At 43.6% G+C, this 22221-nt stretch overlaps 1 protein-coding gene across 1 annotated transcript in view; it reads right to left on the reverse strand.

The window, feature by feature from the left end:
• CLCN4 (Cl-/H+ antiporter 4) overlaps positions 1 to 22221 on the reverse strand; it is a 44408-nt gene that overhangs the window by 19497 nt on the left and 2690 nt on the right. The window contains exons 2-5 of the mRNA XM_009476292.2: positions 12794 to 12945; positions 12348 to 12447; positions 6414 to 6601; positions 603 to 725 (exon numbers count right to left, since the gene is read on the reverse strand). Coding sequence (XP_009474567.1) covers positions 603 to 725; positions 6414 to 6601; positions 12348 to 12447; positions 12794 to 12937 — 555 coding nt within the window. The 5' untranslated portion in view covers positions 12938 to 12945. The remainder of the gene's footprint in view (positions 1 to 602; positions 726 to 6413; positions 6602 to 12347; positions 12448 to 12793; positions 12946 to 22221) is intronic.

Genomic DNA, 22221 nt, shown 5'->3' on the forward strand with positions numbered 1-22221 from the left:
AATATGTAAAATATTGAAAACTAAGCAGAGATTTTGGCTGTCATAATGCTCTCATGCTAGCATGACATGGTGTACAATTTGCAGAAGATGGACAGCCAGACACTTTTCAGGCATCCCAAATGATGGACATCTCACATCTTCAGTAGCTTAGGAAACCTTAGCTTCATAGCCCTCCCTCTTTATTTTATTTTGGTTTTATTTAAAGCCTAGACTAGAAAATAACTTTTTTTGTAACTGGCCCAAGTAGTTTCATCCAAGGAAAATTCTATATAATCGTCTAGTGAGCATGTGCCTCAGCCACAAAAAGTTGGAGTCCATAAAGAGATGACTGAGAGCCATTGATTTTTAATTCAAGCTCTGGCAATGAAGAAGGATGTACATTAACCTCTCACTGTGGCATTTGAACATTTTCTACTATGAAAAATTTAGATGGGCACCATAAAGGTGTGTTAGACAAAGGAATGAAGGCAGATGAGATGGAAAGACAATCTTCTTAATCTTATGCTATCTCATAGTACAGTTCTGGAATGGGAAAAGATGGCAAATTATCTTTTCTTTGTTTGGTTTGGGTTTTGGATAGTCATCCACAAAGAGAAACTCACCTCTGGGATTCCAGAGCCACAGGCATAGGGAGCAAACACTCTGACCAGGGAGACTGCCAGGAAAGCAAAACATAGAGCCCACATAATGTATAGAAAATAGTTTAGAATGTAAGCACTTGCACCCTAGAAAAATAACAGTAACAAACATTGTTAGACAAATGCAGGCTGGTAAATCTCACACTTCTACTAGGGACCATGATATCATGGAGCCTGGTCTTTTCATTTACATGCTAGCTGCTGCTTTTCCTCAGGAAGGACAAATGGCTTTGTATACTCCAACAATTTTATTACTCATGGAAAGAAGCAGCATACTAATATATACCTTACCCAGTCCATACAGTCTCTTTGCAAGGGACCCAAACACCTTAAACAGAGCATCTTTCAAACACTAAAAAATTAAGCCAGCCACAAAAAGTTCCAAAACATCAAACAAATCTGTCGTAAGGACAAAAGTAATTGGTGATAAAAAAGCACCTAATGAAGGAATCTGTTGCTTCACCGCATGGCGGGTGACAAGGGATGAGACCCTGATACATCTTTTTCTGAGGGCTGGTATTCAAAGGTCAGCTTTCCATGCAGATGCTGATCTTTTCAAGCGACATCCCTGTGTATATCAGTAGCCAGTTCAGTTCACAAACGGGAAGGGTAAAACCATAAATAAATTCTTTCCTTCTATATGACGCTATCTATGATAGGGTTGAAAATCATTTGAAAACACAATAGCTTGGCAGATCCCACTCAGACACATCCCAATCATTTTTGCCCTGATATTTTAAAAGCATTCCAGTCGATAATAAAACCTATCTTCAAACTGAATAGCTTTACTTCACTGACAGAATGGAAATGCTAATGATCATTAGCAACGGTTGACTGTGCAGTGCCATAGTGAAAGCATAGTCAGTAGTGACCTTCAAGCTTTCTACCTATCTCTAATGGCCAAGTCAAAACCGTTGTTAAAATCTGCCTTACAATACCCCTCCCTCTTCACAAGCATTATTTTTTAGATTTATTTCAAAAACCCCACCTACACAGACAAAAGAGAATCTAGTCAGAGGCGTCTAATTGATACAAGGAGCTGAAGCCTTCAGACAATCTCCTCTAGCAACATGACACTACAGAATAAAAAACAAGATGAACCTCAGTGCATGAATTGGTATGAATCCTTCACCTCTAAGTGAACTCTTCCTACCGGATGCAACCCCAGCTGCTCAAGAACATCGGGGCCCCTGTCTTTGCTCTGCAGGACAGCAGCCTGGATACCAACATTATGATAAATCAAGTAGGAAAACAGGCATTAATCAGTTGTATCATGTCTTCAGTTAAGAGAGTTGGCCAGTCCCAGTCCCCGGTCATAAAAAACCTGGAGCTGAGAAGTCTCCCTCTTTGCAAGCCTGCAAGGAATCAACCTTTAACAGTATGAACGCTTGCTAGCCTCATTTTCCAGGTCTCTGTCCAATTGAAAAGACAGTAAGGGAACCACTGCCCCTACACTTATGGATATACTTGGAAGAGGGGTAATTTGTGAAGGTCTGCTTGTGCTTACTGAAGTTAGCAGATGGCTTTGTTGATAACAGCAGAAAAGCAATATGATTCCATCCCCAATGCCCTGAGACTAAGCAGTCATGGATCCCACTCAGTGATTGACATCCACCTGTAGTAACCATGGATCTTTGTTGCTACAGCTGAAGACAGTCTCATTTCCTTATGAATGTCTTCTCCTAGTGCTTTCAGTTACAAACAGCTATGGCAATATTTATTCTTCCTCTAGAGAAAACTCTGGATATGTTGCCCCAGGGCAAAATTCTCCTGTCAGTGTGAATCTGGAGTAACTCCAAAGACGACCAATGCCATTACAGCAATTTGGCCCTACAATGTTGGGCGAAAGCTGCAGTTTTGCTTCTAAATTCACTGGAGTCAAATTAACTTTGTTTCTTTTTACTTCCTCTTCTTTCATATCTCAGAAGTCACGTGAAAACTATGTCAGCTCGTTACTGCAATCACACATACACCTACAGCACTGTGGCAGGACCCCAGAAGAGTCTATATGGCCAGTTCAGACATCCCTTGGGACAACTCTCATTGTTACATTTTCCAGATATCTGGCATTCTGCAGGTCCAATCGCAGGAGTTTCTAGTGATTAATAATAAGAAAACATTTGGGAAGTGAAGTAGTAGTAACACAGTATAGCAAATGATTCATTTCTCATTGATCACATGCCATTACTAAGGCCCTGAATCAGTAAAAAGTCTTAAGCACGTACACTGGAATCAGAGAACAAAAACACTCATCAGCAGAGATGATCCTGCTAAAACCTTTTCCACTAGTGGCTCGTAGGACTCACCCTGGCAGCAATAGTAATGAAAAATTCAGGGGAACTGAGCAAAACTTTGTATTTTAGTTTGAAAGACCTAGTAGTATTTCAGATCTGGTGTCAGTCCAATTTAGGTACAAATGGAGCACAATTGAAAACAACCCTCACAAACTCAGACTACTGAAATAAAACGCATCCCTCAGAATGCCATCCATGGCTGACTGATGCTTGTTTTTTCCAGAGGCCGAGAGCTCTACTCTGACTTGACTTGGGATCTCAGAGCTTGCAAAGTCTCTCTGGTGGATGTTACAAATTGGGAAGTGCGTTCCACATATAGAGGGGTTTCCTTGTCTAGCAGGTCTCAGCTTTGTGACAGGAGATCCAAAAGCCCTGGGTTGGGAATCCAGTCCATTGCTAGATCCAGTGTCATGAGCCATGGAAGACACGGGGCCCTTTCCTCTGCTTTGGATAGATGTGAGGCACCAGAAATGGGTCCTCAGCTCCAGTGAAGTTGAGGTTAGGACCAACTTGGATCTGCAGAATAGGGAAGCTCTAGGTCACCAGATCCTGGCTAGGGATCTAGCCGAAGGGGATGGCATCTGATGTACCTTAACACACCCACTCCACCAGTGAATTTGAAGTTTTGAAACTCTCTTGCATCAAAAAACTCTTCACCTGCTCTTTGGAAGCAGTTCAGGACCAGAGGGATGAAGGTTATCATTGGCCTACAAAACAGCGACTAAGGAAGAAAACATAGCCTGGTATTTTTTGGATGTGCTATTAGGTTTTCCATAATAATTTATATCAGGACTCTGCTTTGGGTTCATTTTATAGGACTAGAATGAAAACATTTTTAAAGAGATGCCATAGGAAATGTCACAATTCTCAGTGAGAACATATGTACAGAGTTTATCACAGCCATAAATCGGCAAAATCACAAGGAAGAACTGATCTAAATCTTAGTCCTCAAAATGTCAGATTTAGTTGTCCATGATGAGAGAGAGTCACAATCATCATGCATAAAAAAGAAGATATGTCTGACCAAAGTACCTTTATGGAAACTGTTGCAAGTACTTTCTGTCTAAAATGTGCTCCAAATTAGTCCTTCTGTGCACTGTGCATTTTATAGGGCTGTTACCCAACTATCAGGCACAAAATGAAGTGACATACAAAACAAAAGGCAAAATTATCCTGAAATGCAGCCAAATTCAGTGTATTTTGATCCCTCCTAGAGTCCTCTACAGCTACAGGAATCATGCAAAACTTGCCCATATCATAAGCCTTTTGCTGCAAAACAGAATTTTTACTTTTCATATTCACATTTTTGTTGGGCTTTGCCTGGGATTTCAATGTAATAGACAGCTATATTATTAATATTTACAGCATCCTCCAGGCTGTGGCAGCCAGAAACCCACAGATCTTAGAGGCCCACTTGTTTTGAGAAAGAGCCTAAAATTAAGCCAAGATTAACTTTTTTTTTCTCCCACTGTGACAGTATACTAGAGGGTGAGAAGCCCAGTTTGAATACAAAGTGAGTAAAGGGGCAATGGCCACAAACTGAAACCCAGGAGGTTCCATCTGAATATGAGGAAAAACTTCTTTACTTTGAGGGTGACAGAGCACCGGAACAGGCTGCCCAGAGAGGCTGTAGAGTCTCCTTCTCTGGAGATATTCAAAACCTGCCTGGACACAATCCTGTGCAACCTGCTCTAGGTGAACCTGCTTTAGCAGGGGGTTTGGACTAGATGACCCCCAACCATTCTGTGATTCTGCAAAAGTTTCACTGTGCCCACCTAGCTGATACCTTTCTTATCGGCCCCAGCATAAAACAGTCATGGCTGCTGATCTTGAGTAGCAGGTGAAAGCAATAAATTTTCTCAAGGATATGCTCTGTTCATATATCCCAGCCTTTCCGAGTAACAGCATGTCAAACACATGCACAGGATTTCCAAATTCCATAATGATTGTAACATTCTCCTCTTTTTTCCCATCCCACATTTTTTTGTTCTCTTAAATTACAACATTGTCCCCAGTCCTGCAACTTTATACCAGGATAATATTCCTTCACTGTTACAAAGACACAACCACCCAGACCATCTGTTGATGAACACCAGGGTGAACCTAGCAAACCTCTGGCAAAGGGAAGCTTGGCACTGTGGACTGGCAACTGTGCAGAGAGATTTCCGCCTGTGATCAAATGGTGGGAATATTCAGGAACAGTGAGCACCCTGCTACTTTCACTACGGTTAATTAGAACTACGGAAAATTGGGCTATAAATACTCACAGACTCTCACAGCTGGTACTACTCGTACTGTAAACCTAAAGTGGCGCTGAAGGAAATGTGAATGACAAACTTGTACGGCGATGAAGACGCCCTCAAACACTTTCTGCAGGACCAGACCACGTCCACACTGGGGGAAGGTCTGAGACAATCTCTCCCAGTCACCCATTTTTTAGTTGCCTGGCTGGAGATGATTTCTCCCATAGAAGTGTGTATTTTCATCTCCTATTATTGACCAAACTGCATTACCAGATATTTTTTTAGAAGCCCCATTACATACTTAAGCCAGTTCTCTTCAAAGCCACATTCATCCCACCTCCATGCCATATTCAATTTTTGTCATATTCAAGTCACCTGTAGAAATGGGGGGGAGGGGGGATTCAAGACAATAATTCTGCCCAAAAATTCAAGTTGTGAAAGGATCAATATTATTCAATACATTGAATAGCTTAGGTTGAAAATAAAATGTCCTTTTCATATTTTTTATAAAAGTATCATCTGCTAAAAGGAGTATAGAAAGGCTGCTTCTGATGTCTTCAAAACAAAACTTTCACCTGCTTTGCTTTGAAACAACATTCTTTGTATTTAAAATTACTACAGTTTTAAAGAAAAAAAATTAAAAAAAGTTCTTAAAGTATAAGTTTCTTGTCAGTCCAGATCAGTTTTTTCCTCTCCTGTCCTCTCCCCCTGCAAATTTTTCACTTTGGCCATCTCCCAGGGAGCCCATTCTTTCCCCAGCTTTTGGCTCTCTGATAGAGAAACTGATTGCAAGGGCATAACAAGCAGTTCTTACACAGCTCCCACTACTACTCACAGCATTTGAATACATAGAAAACATCTGCAATTCCAAAAATTTCCTTTTAAATGTATTTGTCAGCGATCATCTTTTTTGTCCCATAAAACTGTGTTTAAAAGAAAAAAATGGATAACAGCTCAGGTCCCCTGGTGATTATGAGTGTTATGAAACTCATTTGGTTTAATACTGATAAAAATAGAGAGCAATCTCGCAGTTTTCCAATTTCTATCACACGTGACACTGAAACAACAGGACCTCTCCCAAGTTAAGCAGATATAGCTTGTGGAAATGTCTTTTTTTGCAGTGTTCTCAGTTCATTACTTTCTCTTTCAGAGAAACTCTTTGGAGGGAACATCAGCAAGTGTGAAAAAAGGGCATTCCTTGGCCTGCTGTGACCCCAACCTAATCAGGTCTCCCGTACCTCAGACTGGCTTACAAGAAGTTCAGACCATTTCTGCCACTGGGGACATTTGTCCCTGTCATCGAATGTAGTTTCATTAGACGTCCAGCAGCACTGCTCGTGGCTGTACCAGAAGGCAGACAGGCAGACACCCTCTTTCAGGTCTGTCATCCAGTCCACAGCTAAATCTATCACTCCAGCTAATGTGCCTGGAAAAAGAAATGCAGGAAAAGAAACCGTGGCGTTAAAAAATATCAAATCACAAGGACAATATATCTAATTATAATAACAACAGCAAAAACTCATGATTCGGGGAAGCAGCTGCAATGTAAGCAAAAACATACCAACAACTGGGGGTATCAGTGAGTTTGCAAAGAAACAGCCACACCAACATGTTGTCTGACCTTCCATGTTCTCTCAGAAAGATTTATTTTAAATATTATCATTTTCATACTGACTGATTGCCAAACAGGGAAGGCATAACTGATGTAGGGCCTGATCCTGCAGTCCCTCCCAGGCAGGCGCAATGCTGGACTGCGCCAAGCAGGACTTCATGCAGGGTCTCTGAACATGTACTAAGCTGCAAGTCTCAAACCACACTGTGTTGCAGGGGTAGGGGAAGAGGAGGATACATGTGCTTTCCTATAGCTTTACTGGTCCCAACACAGCAACCTTTTAGAAGGATGATTTCAGTACAGAAACAATATGGAGGCCAAATTCTGGTTTATGAACTTAACGGGATTGGGCTCTCAATGTGTACATTCATTAGCAATCTAAATACGCAGAATAAAATTATCCTTCAAATCCTCTCTGTACCAAACTAACCCTTATTTCAGTGTTTCCCCAGTAATTACACAGAGCTACAGTGACACCCGGTGGCCACCGGACACAGATAAGAGTAAAACTGATATGAAAAGAAAGAAAAGAAAAGAAAATCCTGCTTTTCTCGGGCGTTTGCTCACCAGCGATAACAACCTGCCCCAGCACCAGCGCGCTCCGAGCAGACGTGTCTTCACGAGTGCAGCACCAGCAGGACTGGGGAGGCTGGGAGCAGTCAGGACACAGACAGGCAGACCTGCCTTCCGTCCCTATGCCCAGAGTTTCTAGAAAGCATTAAACTACCAGCTGATAAAAAAGTCATTTAGTGTTTTCCAAACCCCTCTCGCATACAATGGAAAGTAGAAGTCAACAACATTTTTACTGATAACCATTAATACAATTTCAGGAAACCGGTAACGAATTTGAGCAGAATTCCTCAGTGCATTTCAATAGGACTAAAACACTGAAAAAATGTTTTGGAAAATGCAAAATGATTTGGTTTTATATTTCCAAAACTTTTAGCTTTGTGGCTCCTGCTAAGAATGCAATTATGTGAAGCAGGGGTGGGGGCCGCTCCCCTTTCCCCTGGCAGCTGGGGCACACAGGTGAGTTCAAGAGTCGGTTTATTTGACCTGGAACTAAAGTTTTCTGCTTTTCATTTCTGTGAAAGAGGAAAAAAAAAATTCAAATTATTCAGGCATGTGTAAGCTGGTTTTTATTCCACAGAACAGAAAAACCCCACGAGTGTTCACAGAGCCTTACACATAAGTATATCTTCTCATTGCCTTAAGAAAGATACTCGTCACCACACTGACAAGCAACGTGACTTGGGCAGCAGTGAAGAATTTTTGTTGTATAGGAATAATCTGAAGAAATATACAGATACACTAGACAAGATCACAAAAAAAAAGGCTGCAGCAGGGAGTAAGGTTGTCTGTACCAATTATTTTTTTTCATCAAGACCTTGGCTTTCTCTTGCTTACTCTTTTCCATTTTCCCAAGTTTCTATGGAAACAATGAACCATATTCTTAGATGATGATAAATCACTGAGTTGCTACTAGCGTCAGCATGCGTAGCTTACTGAGTTTTGCAGTAAACTCTAAATATTCTCCTCCAATTTTCTGAAATGAAACTTTATAGTTTCATTTAGGAAACAGTACAAAGAAGCAGCCCTTGCCCGTGAGCACCAAATGCTGTGCCTCTTGCATCTCTTGATGGACTTTTATCATCCTCTGCAGTTACCCCAGTCTTCAAAGTTCAAATCACACTTAATCAGCCAATTGAGTATTAATGCTACCTAGCAGAAGGTGCAAAGGCAGGCAGGCTTCTGAATGGTTTTCTCCAATAAATTTAATAAACAGAGTGAGGAACAAACATCCAGTTCTCTAATAGAACAAGCTCACGTGCACCACAGTACCTCTATGAAAATGTGCCTCTAGTAAAAAAATCCCTTTTGCCAAATCTTTTGGGATCCACATAAAGAGGAAAACACTATCTGCTTTACAGAGAAGAAAATCTTGCAGGATAATAGTGCAATAGTTAATGCTTCACGAGCCAAGTGACCAGGGCTAGAATTTTTCCAAGTTCTGAATCTCTGCAACTTTAAGTGAGATTAATGGGAGTTGCAGAGTGTTCAGCATTTCAGAAAGTGAAGCCTTTAATTTCTGGTGCTTACCACAGCTCTCCAGACACATCACTGCACCTCTGCAATATAGCATAAGTTTATTTCCCTACTTCTCCATCAAAGGAACTGAACTTGTTCCCTCTTCTACGCAACCTCCTGCCCAGAATGAAAAATAATGAAGTACTTCAAAGTCAGGAAATGCTGAACTTCATTTTAGATATTAGCCTTTTACCTCTCTCTTTTTCCTTTGGTTGATGATGGCCAATATTCATCCTTTACAGTACCCTGATGAGAATGCTAAAAAATTGCTTTGAAAACATATTTTCCCCAATGCACCTGTGCCAGAAAACTGCATCACCCAAGTGGCATGGCACTGAATTACAAAGGGAATTTTTGCACATCCAGCTCCAGTACCACAGCATTTCAGTATTAGTTCAATAGTACTTTTTGTGACACGGCTTTAGAAAACAGAGACTCTTCTGCTGATCTTCTATAAATAGCATATACCTTCAGCTGGCTAGTAATGGTTAGGTTGAGGGATGACCACTGGTTTGCAGGCAGGATGGGCAAAGTAAAAACTCAGAATTCCTTAAAAACAAGTGCCTAAACATTTGGCATTCACACCCAAAACTTTTAGGGTCATTTCTCCATACATTGCTTTGTATTTCTCTAGAAAGCGTGCAAACTTTCTGACTGAGACAGGCCCAGGTAGTACTCAGTATCTTTGTCTGGAGCACCCTGTGAGCAGTTTTCATCTGATCTCCACACCAAACAGCATTCATGGGCGTTACATGTCGGACTGTGGTGAGAGCGAGGGGCTCCGCTCAGGCTAATTTACGTGTGCACACTCACTCGTGAAACTTCTGTCTAATCCCAAATGGCTGCTGTTACATTCTTAATATACTTTGGTGTTACTCAAAACATACAGCTCTAACTCTGAAGCTGGCTCTGCTGTGAGCAGGGAGCCAGAGCAGACCCCCTCCAGAGGTCCCTTTCCCGCCTATGATTTTTTTGGCACTAATGGAGGATGTTGTTCCAAAAATTGACACGAGTGAGGGCTACTGCCAAATGGGATGATCCTCTCCTCCCTCCCTCCATCAGCTCCTTTCTGTCAGCAGAATTTTGATTGCTTGCGGCCCTGTGGTAACCAGCCCTGCTGAGCCCACTGATCAGCTGAAAACTAACCTGGCCAAACCCCATTTTTTCTGCCAGGCCAGTTCCCAGATCCACCTGCCCTGTGCAGCTGCACATGCACAAGGCCACAGGGCCTGATGGCAGGGACACCAGAGGTAAGAGATTAATACTTTTGGCCACGTCAGCTTGCACTGGCTGTGGAGGTGCAGTCTTTGAAGTATTGCAAAACCTGAAAGAGTCAGTTAACCAAATTGGTGGTATTTAGGCTTCTAGATCAGTTAAGCTCACTGTAAACTCCTGGGCCTGAGTGACTCTTCCAAGTGCCTTTGGAAACACGTGGAGGCCCGTGCCACCCCCTTCCTCAGGAGTCCCACCTTGCTGCCCTCCATCCCCAGCAAGGGGGCAGCAGGGGCAGGGCCCTCCACAAGACCTTCACACCTGGGTACTACTCCTGCTTGCTTTCCCTCTCCTCTCCCACTCCTTGCCACCCCCTCTCTTTGCCTCTGGTAATGCCTGGACTCAGCTGCCCAAAAGCTCGCTCAGTGCCGCTACAGCTGAGCCAGGCTGCTCCCCCTGGAGCAGTGGTAGCTTCTGCCTGTTCAGCAGGGGAAGAGGGATCATGGAGGAGCCAGGCTGGTCCACACAACCCTGTGTGATCATGCAGGTGCCCTCGTGGCAGGCCAGCTTCTCTAAGCAGGCAATATTTCAAGCAGAGAGGGAAATGACATGAAGCGCCTCTTGACTGCACCACCAACCTCACCTCCTTCCCCGAAGCTGGTTAAGAAACCTCATCCGCTCATCAATAATCCCCCTGCTCATCAAAGGGGTGTTGACCCCTTGCTGAGGCTGAGATAGTGACTCTCCATCTTCGCCCTGTCCCAGAAACACTGGAAGCACAGAGCACGTATCATTTCAACAGCAGGCAGAAAAAGTCTACAGAGTTCAGCCCAAATCATGAGCATGCAGGTAATTTTTGTTCTTCAGCTGATTCACAAGTCCTTGCCCCAATTTAAAAAGGGATGAATTTTATTTGACCCTGAGGTAAAACATGCTGCTCTGCACCCCTGTCATTGAAAAAGTTGCAAAAGCTAACACATCTGAGCTGCAGCTTACCCTCCACCTCCGTTCCCAAGCTGGACGTACCAGCATTATCGCTTACCAGAGAAAGCAACTCTGGCTTTCGACAGCCTTGAGGATTTCTGAATGAGGTTTCATTGCAAACTGGAACTGAAACAATCCTACTGGGATATTTGTACTGAAATGGGAGTGAGCAAGTGTATACCACATTCTCTGTATGAGTGAGGGGATTACTGACCAGCTTGTGGGAGGTCTCTAGAGCCCTCAAGGGCTTGCTCTACCTTTATTTGCAAGCAGAATTCTCCATCCCAGATGAGGCCAACCCTGGCCTTCAGACAGGGTTCAGCAGCCCTGGTAGTTCACAGTCTATCAGACTCTCATCCCATCTCAGTCTCCCATCACAGCTTTTGCGGAAACAAGTATATCTCTACGAAATAACATAATTTGCCAAAAATGTCACTTCGGCAACATTTTCTCAAGAACTTCCCCAGTACTTCTGAGGCCCTGAATAAACTGTAATAAACATATTAACTTGGCGGTTGGTAAGCAGGAAATTCACACCAGTTGGAAACTGTGAAACTTTACATCATGCTTTTACCAAGCAACGTGATACAAGAGCACCCTGACATCCCTGAAAAAGTATAAAAAACGACAGCTGTTTCAACTTGGTAATAGAAGTGCAGTTCTCCAAGTTGGAAGATGTGCTAAACTGAACAGAAGACAGGAGCAATTTGGGAAATTAATGAATTTGCCATCTGAGTTTGAGCAGGCTGTTAAATATGTAATGTCTGTCTGACCTGGAAGCAGATCTGAAACTAAGTCTGAAACTGTATTTTCCCTTCATGCATATATAAAGAAGATAACTCAGTGGATATAACAATTTACTAAACTCCCTTTTGAGTGTCTACAGCCAACATTTTCCCCACATCATAATATCTACTTGCAGAATTAAAGTAAGTGAAGACAAGAAAAAAAATCCTACCAATAAAATTGACTTCTGTGAATCAAAGATTCAGAAAGTCAAAGTAGTCCATTGAGTGTAAAGTGCTCAGATGAGTATTTCCAAAAGCAATAGAAAAATCCCTCTGCTGGTGGATAACATTTTTTCTAGGTCAGCACTCAGCAGGAGACTTTGCAAATGGGTATTTTTATTAAGCATTAAAACTGCATGGATGCATATTTGTCTTTTTAGCTTGAAACATCAGTGGAGAGACAATAAAATAAAAGAGAAGCAGATGGCACTGCAGAAAACTTGGGTGAGATGATTCCGGGCATAACTGTAACGCTAAAACACATGTACCTGCCAGTAGTCCTATGAGAAGCATTACAACCCATCCTGACCAGGCATCCAGCAAACTCTTGATGAACTCCCATATGGATTCCTTACTTTTGCTTGTAATCTGAAATTAAACATATATAGAGATATGTTGCTGAAGCAGGCTGACACAGTTTTAGTGTATAATATTTAAAACAAAAAATATTTAACCTCCTAGAAGGTGTATATGATTTTTCTACTCTCTACTTCCCCCAGTCCGAATCATTTTTCAGAGGTGCTCTGCTGATTAAGTTGCTGGAAACCCTTTCATATTTACAAACTCAAGACATACCACATCCATCTTTTTAGAAGTCCTCCTCAAGTCATGCAACAAGGTAGGAAGCTATAACTTTGGAAAACTACTTGTTTTTCTCACCATCAGGATGTCTGTCACTCAGGGACCGTGATGCATCAAAGCTGGACACCTTTACCTTTCTGTGGCGGTCAGTGTCGCGTGATTTCTCCCGCAGCCAGTCGATGGTGTGGAAATCTTCATAAGTCCCAACATCAGGGAAAGGCTCATCCAGAAAATCCATCAGGTTGCCAGAACCATTCATGTCTCCTGCATTGACCATATTAGGGTCTGTGTGTAGAGGGAAAACAAGTATGTCAATAAATTCATGCAGCTTTGCCAGACATTTCAGAATCAAGTTTTCCAAAATACATCCACAAACCACAAAGTCAAGAGAGCATGAGTCAGCAGTCCTGGTGGGCACTTACTGAAATCTATGCATTGCCACTGGAAAAAGTATTTTGCTGAAGACTACTTCAACAGCTTAGCAAACCCTAAAAAACATATACCAAAAGCACAGTGTCCAAGTGCAGAAATACCAGCTTTCCTGAAAACAGAGCCCCAGCACCCATGATGTTTCTGGGCTTCTTCTGCAATCATACATCCTGATCACATGTCGGAAGAAGTTCCCTGCCTGCCTGGAGGTTATCAAGTAGGCAAGGTCACCAGCTCAGAAAAATGATAATACACTAGAATTTACCATTCATCATGACCTGCAGATTTTACATGGCACCATTAGTCATAACACTGCAGTGTCTTCTAGTTTTGCATGCTCAAAGCTCCCTGCATTGATCTGCTTTCCTTCCACTGCTCAGAAGGCAAAGCTCGAGATGACAGTATGTCTACTCTGCATCAGGTCTGGAAATGCAGTATCTTCTTCAAGTTTGCTTCTCAAGTGCTAGGAGCAGGACTATTCTTGGAAGAACCTGACTGGTTTCCTTCTGTCCCATATACAAACTTTCCAAATTTGCTTTTAAGAAAGGAGGAGGAGAAACAGCCATCACACGTACTACGAGAACACAAGATGAAATACAAAGATACCTATCCCCAAACTATAACAAGCAGTTACCAGAAGCATTTGATAGTTAAAAAGGAGATCAAAGTAGGCTGTGAAATAACATACACTCTAGAGTGTGGCACACAGGCTGAGTGGACATTTTCAGCCCAGAAGTTTTTGGGGATATGCTCTCTGGGTTTACAGACTACAGATACGAAAGCAGAGAAACATCCATGCCCGTTGCTCTGAAACTCTGGAAACCATACCTTGTTCATGCAATCCACATAAGCAAAGCATGAAGAAGTTAACTCATAACCGCCGTACCGCTCTTTCCCACAGAGAGCTCAGCAACATCTGGCTAGGTGCGAATACGACTGTTACCTCCTTTAAAGGTCAGGTCCCAATGTAGTCACTAATATGACAAGCTCCAGAAATGGCTGACATCATTCCCGATGAGAGGAGCCTTTGGTAGCATGAGAATCTGTTAAATGAAGTAGTTTAGGCACATAGGGTTGGATTCATCCAACTTAACTTCAACCATCTGAAAGATTGGTGGCTGGACTGTGAGAACCACCAAGACTGCCTCTAGAGACAGAGAAAGATGTTGTAAGGGTGTGTGGCAAGAGAGCGCCTGCTCCTTTAAAGGTATCTGGTCAAGGACCTTTTTCAGTGCAACAAGGGATAATAAGAAAAGGAGAAAGCCATGAACAAGAACATACAGGGACACAAACCTGATGCAAATGATAAGGGAGGTGGTGATGGGAACCAAACCTGACCAGTCACACTCACTGATGAAGGCACGCGGAGTGTGAGAATGTCTGTTCCAGAGAGGCTGTCTGATCAGGGACCTTGTCAATTGGGAAACTATGGGAAAAAGGGGGAAACCAGAAATAAAACGCACAGCGACACAGCCCTGACAAAGCAAACACGGATACAATGTCAAGAAACAAACTTCACCACTCACACTAATTGAAGGGCTATTAATTGTGCCTGTGTTTCTGGGATACATGCTCAGCTTTGCTACCGGTTGAACCTGCACATGGGAAAGTGCCAGCCATGTCTCCCAGCATGGGCAGAGACCCCGGGTCTGCAAGCTGGGCTCCAGTGGCCGGGCAGGAGGGCCCTGGGTGGCTGGAGGAGGCAGCCATGCGCTTCTACATCACTTAACAAAGCTGCTTTAAAGAGTGATTAATCCCATCCATCCTAAAATAGGTGCCTGGGAAACAGGGTCTTCCAGAGAGTACCTCATGTTTGAATCTGAAATGGCAAGCCTAAAAAAACCCAGCTAACAGGGGTTACAAGAAAAAGAACACATGACAACACATAAGAAAAAAATGGAGACAGATACAGGCTTTAGGGGTTTTATAGAACTGACCCTGCTGAGCCTGTAGCTCCTTGACAGACACAAGATAACTTTTGCAGGTCACTGATGAGGCTGGCACTGTACTAACAACTGCTACCCACTTTCTTCCATCAGGTATGGAAACAGGGATTTCACGAGTAAAGAATTTGGGCCTTTGAATCTGTGAGGAAATTTTCCAATTCTGTAATTGGAACGGCAAAAACGTGGCAGATAAGCTTTGAATCAACTGTCCGTACACCCAGCTGCTCTGCTTGGCCCCCTTTATTTACTGCCTTTTTTTCCCCCTCTCTCCATTTTCAACTGTTTTACTTGAATCCTCTCCATTTAATTTTCCCCAGTGGTGACTTTAGGGATGTAACAAGCATGAATACTCAGCTTTGTCAGTGTCTGCTCTTCGCACTCCACCAAGTAGGACTTTTTGGATGACACAGACAATATGCTCAGCACAAGCAGCTGAGAAAAGCATTATCTGACAGGCAACCAGTGGGTCACCATTAGAATTCTATAGAAGCACTTTTAAGTGCGGAAATCAAGTAATCTCCAAGCACCGTGGCGTGTTCGTCTGAAAGAGAATCAAGTGAGGGAGTCAAGCCCAGGGAAGGAAACCAAATGAGGAGCAGGTGTCCCACGAGGCGCTGCTGAGAACAAATAAGCTGCCACCGGATTGAGGCGATTTAAAAAGCAGCAGTTAAGAGGAGTGACAATTGAGAATAGCCATACTTAGCCAAACAGATGGGAGCACGCTCCTACGTTTGCTAAGAGAAATGAGAGTCTGAAGGTGGGATGCTGTGGCTGACACCAGGGAGCTGAAGTCGCAAGTGGACCTTGAGTTCAGTGTCTTGTGAATCATGACCGAGGACTGGCATGGGAAGCTGGAATGAGATGAAAGGATTACACCCTGCTGTTATTTGTAACGCTGTGATATTCTGCAGATCAGTTACTTTAACTTATTCTTCCCATACAGTGAAGAAGGACCCATACAGAAGATGCAGTTCAGACTTCTTGCCTGCACAAGGCAGCCCCCCGCTATATAAACAAACTTCTGGGAACCCTTGTGCTGAAAGTGTTGGCAAGTTTTCCTTAATGCTACAAGAAAACTACCCAACCTGCTAGTTATATCACATAAAAAATAGCTTTTTAAGTATGTTGTCAATGCCCAGCACATGACAGTATTGTGATGAATAATACTAGGCCAGGCCACAAGTATGTAGGATAATTACAATCTCAGCCTGAATCTACCCTAAAAATACGTGCTGCACAACATGTCCAGGGAGAGAAAAATGTGCTAGAGACCACAGGGCTATGGAAGACTAAGAAAACAAACTTTGAACTCTAGGTAGCGTACCAATACCTGGAAATTGCAGCTAGCTGGATGATTATCAGCCTTAAATTTCACTTCAGGTACCACGCTTCTGAAAGCAGAGGTGATATCAGATTATGCAAATCCCAATTCTAGCAAACAAAACCTGGCTACAGCACTTTAGGACTGAGTACTATAGAGTTCCCATCTTGTTTACCTAGCACTAAGCACCATAACTATCACTTACTTTCTCTTTGTTTTGCATTTATCTATCTCACCTTACTTTAGCGTCTGAAAAAATCTCCAAAGTTTATTTCAGGATAAGCTAACTTGCCCTCCTAGAGATGCCAGCAGAACTGGAGCCTTCCTTACACAAATAACTCAGTTACAGGTATTTTAATTTAATAGGTTAAGGGCAAATTAATCTCATCCAAACATGGATTGTAGCCAGATGTACTGCAGCAATCCACTCTGATGATGGCAAAACGTTGAAAGGTGTCAAATCTTGCCGAGTAACTGTTTCACATATGTATTTTGTCCCTTTGTTGTTCTGTCTTAGATGTCCTTGCTGTCCTTTCCACTACTTTTCCAGATGTTGATGCAACATAATTTGTGTAAGGGCAAATGTTTTCTGCTTAGTCCCCTATTCTTTTCCTAATAATTCCTGGCATTCCACCAGTTTTTCCTAGGGCAGACATCCAACATTTTCACTGAGCAGTCTGCTATGACTCCAGGCTATGCTCCATGAGAGGCAGCAGCCAGTTTGGAGCCCGTCATTCTGTGGTCTCTTGCCTCTATTGACTTTCAATTACATCTGCCATTTTATTCCCTGCAATTCAGTAGAGAGCCTTCTTCAGCTCTTCACAGTGAGCACTCACTTTTACTGGATAGCTTAGCATACCTACAACTGACCATTTTTGTCAATGCCCTGCTTTATTAATTGTAAACAAGTTCTTGCTAAAAGCTGAATAAGGAAACAAAAAAATCTGACTGAACTACCTATCTCCTGAACTCGAAAGAGTTCCTCCTTGGAGTCTGGTTAGCAAATTTCCCTGGATTTAGACCCATGACAGACTACTGTGGTCCTGTAGAGAGGGCAAGGTACTGGGAGGGATCGATTCACAAATCGAGAGAGGTCACAGTGCTAGACTGGCTATTGTGTCTCTTGATAGAGGCTCTCCTGGTTGCCACATAACCCTAGACATCTTCCAAAGACCTTGCGCCGGGTCAGCCTGGTGTTCAGTCCCAGATCTCCCAGCTAGCCATGCTTGGTGCACAATATTCTGAAGCCAGAAAGACAGAGATGCTGCCCTACAAACATCTGAGGTGTTGCATGAGAGCAGCAAAAGGCGAGGATCAAAAGAGTGAGTCCAAATATTAGCCTGTGAGGCCTGCAGGAAGCCAGATAGATAGATAATTTTTAAGTAAGCAGTCACTGAAGCCTCCTATGTAAAGAAAGCAAAGAAGAGATTAGTGCAAACATCCTACAGAAGCCAGGGTGCAATGACAATGAGCTGCCCAACGGGCTGGGACACGCCAACGAGCACAGCAGGTATCGCATGGACTGCGGGTCTTTTCTGTTACATTTACTCACTTTTGGTTACTTTTTAAAAAAACAAAAGGTAGTATTATTATCATATTTAAGGTCACGTTTTTTCTGCAAGTCTCACAGTGAGTAAACTCATCATGTGATTCAGACCAGCTGTACGATACGCTGCAGCTTGGAGCTACGTTTTATAGAAGAGCAATAAATTACCCTTACAATGGAAATGCTGACAGCCTCTCAGCTTTATAGCACTGTTACAGCATGTGCAAATGTAAAAACCACAGCTAGAAGAGCTCTATTGGTGAACTGACATTCTAGGTATTATGTTGACTGACTGATTGGATCTGAAATGTATTTGACGTGGCAAGCACAGACCAAAACATCCCATGGTTCAAAGAAGCTGAAAAGTATACTGATGGGAAACAACTAGCTGAACAGTCATCAAAGGAAAAGTCTTGGCCCTGGCCTACTGCTACTAGACATGCTAGTTCCATGCTACGTTGTCCTCATCCTGTTTTCTGTTTTAATTGGACACATTGCACTGAGGCAGGCAGTATGCTTTTCAGTGCAATTCCAACAAGTTTCAAGTTACTTTCAACAGATCACAGTTACTGAATTACTTCAACACTTCAAATGTTTCTAGCAGATGAATGTTCACCTACACACTTTCATCTTTATGCTGTTTTCCTTCAAGAGAGTAGTGGGGAGGTTGCTATGTGAAACATAACAGTATGCAGGCAGCAAAACATACCTGTCTTCAGTGATTCCTCTGCTATAGCATAAAGTAGAAGTGAACCTGGGGGAAGAAAGCAGAAGCCTAAAGGCCTGTTGCAAGTTCCTCAATTCACATTTGTTCAGAGTGACTCTTCCAGGGTGTCCAGAGCATCATCTGTTCCATCTCTTCCAAACGTGGCGTGAGTTAGCCAACACACAAAAACAGAATGCAGCGCGTCTCAGAGCTTTTCTACGCTCTGGTACCAATATGCATGCGATGAGAAAACAGGGAGATCCTACTCCACACACAATGCTTTTGAAATGATTCACGGTCATTTCAATCATGACTCCACTGGAGCTGAGCACACCACTACTCTAAATCAGATCAGCTGTGCTCATACGACGTGACATGACATCATGTACTGCACAAACTAAGAAGCATGGGGGCTGTGAAAATCCCTGGAATTTATTTTCCATAGTACCCAGTAATGAACAATGCAGTCTTACTGGTTTACTAACTGGCAATCATCACAAGACTCCTTCACGATGATGGGTGATTTGCCACCCTCCATGCCCTTAGTACTTGTATTGACCATTCCTAGTACCGTATTCTCAAAACAGCCAAGCATGGTGCCCCAGCCTCATGGCCATGAATGATCTGCTCATTGCGACCTGTTGAGCAAAGGCACCTTGTCCTGAGAGCTGGGCGCTCTGCCAGCACCCCCCCACCCCAAGGGATTTAGACCACCCAGGCCTTGAATCCAGGTAATTAGGAGGTCAGTGCTGCCCACAGAGTGAGCTGAAGAAGTCGGCGTTCAGAAAGAGCCGGAAGAGGGTAAGACTGAAGGAGAAGGTTCCCAGAGCTGAGCACAGTTACACCACAGGTCTTCAGTACCACCTGGCCAGAGAAAATGGGCCTGATAATTGCTCAGGAAGTCAGCGAGCAAGATTATTAATGGGGTCACCTTGAAAAAGATGAATGAAAAGTACAGAGAGATGATTAGGGACACATGCCTTTTGGGGAGGGGTTGGAGAACGAGGTCTATTTAGCCTGGATCCAAGACAACAAAGGGGGTGGATGTAATTCCCCTTCCAACGCCCGCCACACCTCGTAGAAGACGGTCTAGAAATGGTGATGCAACATCGCACTCTACAGGATATAGGCTGCAGAGAGGTTATGAAACATTCCTCTAAACAAGAAGTAAGATGCTGTCGGGTGATGATTTCACAAGGAAGATGGCTTCAGCAAAAGCAAGCAGGCTGAATAACCAGGTTTCTGCAGGTCGAAAAATATCCATGGGCAATTTAAGACTATTCAACTTAGAAGCCTCAGACTGAACAAGCCGATTGATTTATTGACCTTCTGTCTTAACGATGGTGTTTAAAAAAAATGTTAAAATGGCCTTGGATCAGAGCAAGGTTGAGACTCCTGGAAAAATAAGAAAACGCTGAACCCAGTTGCAGGCCTTTTTTGGAAACATAATATGGCACATAAAAATTGAAGAATAGTTAAATTGGGAAAATACAGAGGGAAGACATGATATTAAGACTGGCAAGTGCTTTTCTTCCAATTCAAGGACTAATTGTGCAGCCCCCAAATACGAGTAAGTAGCACTGCAAATGCTCAGCCTCCCGCCACGCAAGCGCAGGCAGGCTGCCCTGTCAGAAACGGGACTGTGAAGCATTGCAGCATTCTGCTCTACGGCCCCCTCGCCACATATTAAGGAGTTTCCTGCTATGATAGTGTGGGCAAGCTAAATACAGTCACATCTTTGATGTGCTGCTTTACCCTGAGTAACCTCTGTGGAAAAAAATTATGAAGCCACAGCAGAGCTCAAAAAACACAGGGCACCAGATCACAGGGGAGAGGGCCTGGGAGAGAAAGGGAAGGCGGGAAGGAACATCTGGGATAAATGGCGGAAAATTGAGGCACAAAAGGCTCCTCCAGACCAAACCACACCCTCCGACTGCCCCTCCTCAACCACCACACACGCTCATGGGGCAAGCGCAGAGGAGATAACAGGGCTGGCCAGGAGTGCAGGCCAAGGGAGGCACAGGGGGACACGGGGCGCACCAGTGCACCCCGGGAGCTGATAACCAACCATCAGGGCTTCCCGACCCTTCAGCAACGGCCTGACTCCCTCGTCTCCTTTTCGCCTCCTGGGAGGCCCCTGGGTCACCACGCTTCTCTTCCCCTGAGGCGTGAAGCCACCAAGGGAGTGCACCTCACCCCAGTGTCCCACTCCCTGCTCCTTCCCAGAACAACTCTCCCTTTTGAAGTCAGTTCCTTTCGGTATGAAATATCGTGTGTCTGGTCTCCGTTCAAGTTTTCTTGGAAAGTCTGAGCAAACTTAGTTCAGCTGCTGAGTTATGTCAGAAAGGGAAGGGGGAAAAAAATCCCAGCTCTTTCCCTGCGAGCTCCAAGTGGAATTTTTGTACTGGCATAACTCAAAATCGGCTCTGTATGAAAAATGCTAAACTCACTTCTCTGTTTCCAGCAAGTCTTAAAGGTCCCTCCAATAAATTTAGTTGTTAGCGTGAATGCCGAGGCTGTGGAAAAAGCAAGAGGGAAGCATTGCTGGCTCTGGAACATCCATCTGCATTTTTCAAACTGGGCTGAAACATCTCTATTAAAGGATGCCTCTCTGCTAACAGCCCATCAGCTTGGGCAGATGAGTCCCGTGGGCCTGCATCAACCCCGCACACCCTTACTTCTTGAAGGAAACAAAACTTGATTAGATAAAATTCAGAAACCCTTCAGCATCTGGGGTAAGAAACTAAACTTCAGAAGACAGGACGGACTGGAAATCGGGCTACCAGTGTAGCAGCATGTATAGTTTCTATTCTTGATTTCCCTCTAGTCCCCTTCCTCACAAAAAAGAGGGGGAACTTCCCTCCTGGAGCAGCTGTTTTTACTGCCACAGAGCTATAGGCCAGGGCTGAAGGATCGGGGGTGCTGTACAGTTTTCCTCTCCATGCCATACACGGTCGAGCTTTGCAGCACCAGGTTTGGGTTTCCAGTGCTGCTCTTTTTCTGAGTGAGGAGACAATGACAGGGTTAAGGGCGGGGGGAGATGGTTCTTGGACTGCAAAAAAGACAAATATATTCAGAGAGAATAGAGTTGTACTGTCAGAAGGGAAATGCCCTGGTATATAGTTACTCCTAGAAAGCTCTCCCCTTAAATGGAGTGTTCAATGGCATTAAACGCACCTCTCGCTGAAAACCTTTTTAAGCCTTCAGCTTGAAATAAAGCCGATAAACCTGCAGCAGAAAAGCCATTAGTCTGTTCTACCATGTCACTTCTCCTGATTTGAGTGGAGGCAATGAGTCATTTTCACGCAGATGGAGGGTGATGTTTTCCTCTTCGCAGGGCACCGGCTTTTACTGCTGCGTTTGATGCCGATGGGCTGTGCAGTTACAGACAAGTTACTTCGTACCACCGAGAGGAAGCTCCCCCACCTGCAAGACGGGGAAGCCTTTTCCTTGGGGTGATGTTTGAGAACAACATGTTAAAAGTGTTTTAGGAATAGCAGCCTACCGTAAGCCTGCCAGAGTTTCTCTTTTGGCATTAACGATCCTGTGTCATTTTTTTGGGGGACTGCTGAAATAGCAATGAAGAAATCTGAGAAAACCCAATACCTGGTGT

This window comes from Nipponia nippon, unplaced genomic scaffold, assembly GCF_047370975.1.
Source record: "Nipponia nippon isolate SJK-2023a ecotype South Korea unplaced genomic scaffold, ASM4737097v1 scaffold_2, whole genome shotgun sequence".
Lineage (NCBI taxonomy): Eukaryota > Metazoa > Chordata > Aves > Pelecaniformes > Threskiornithidae > Nipponia > Nipponia nippon.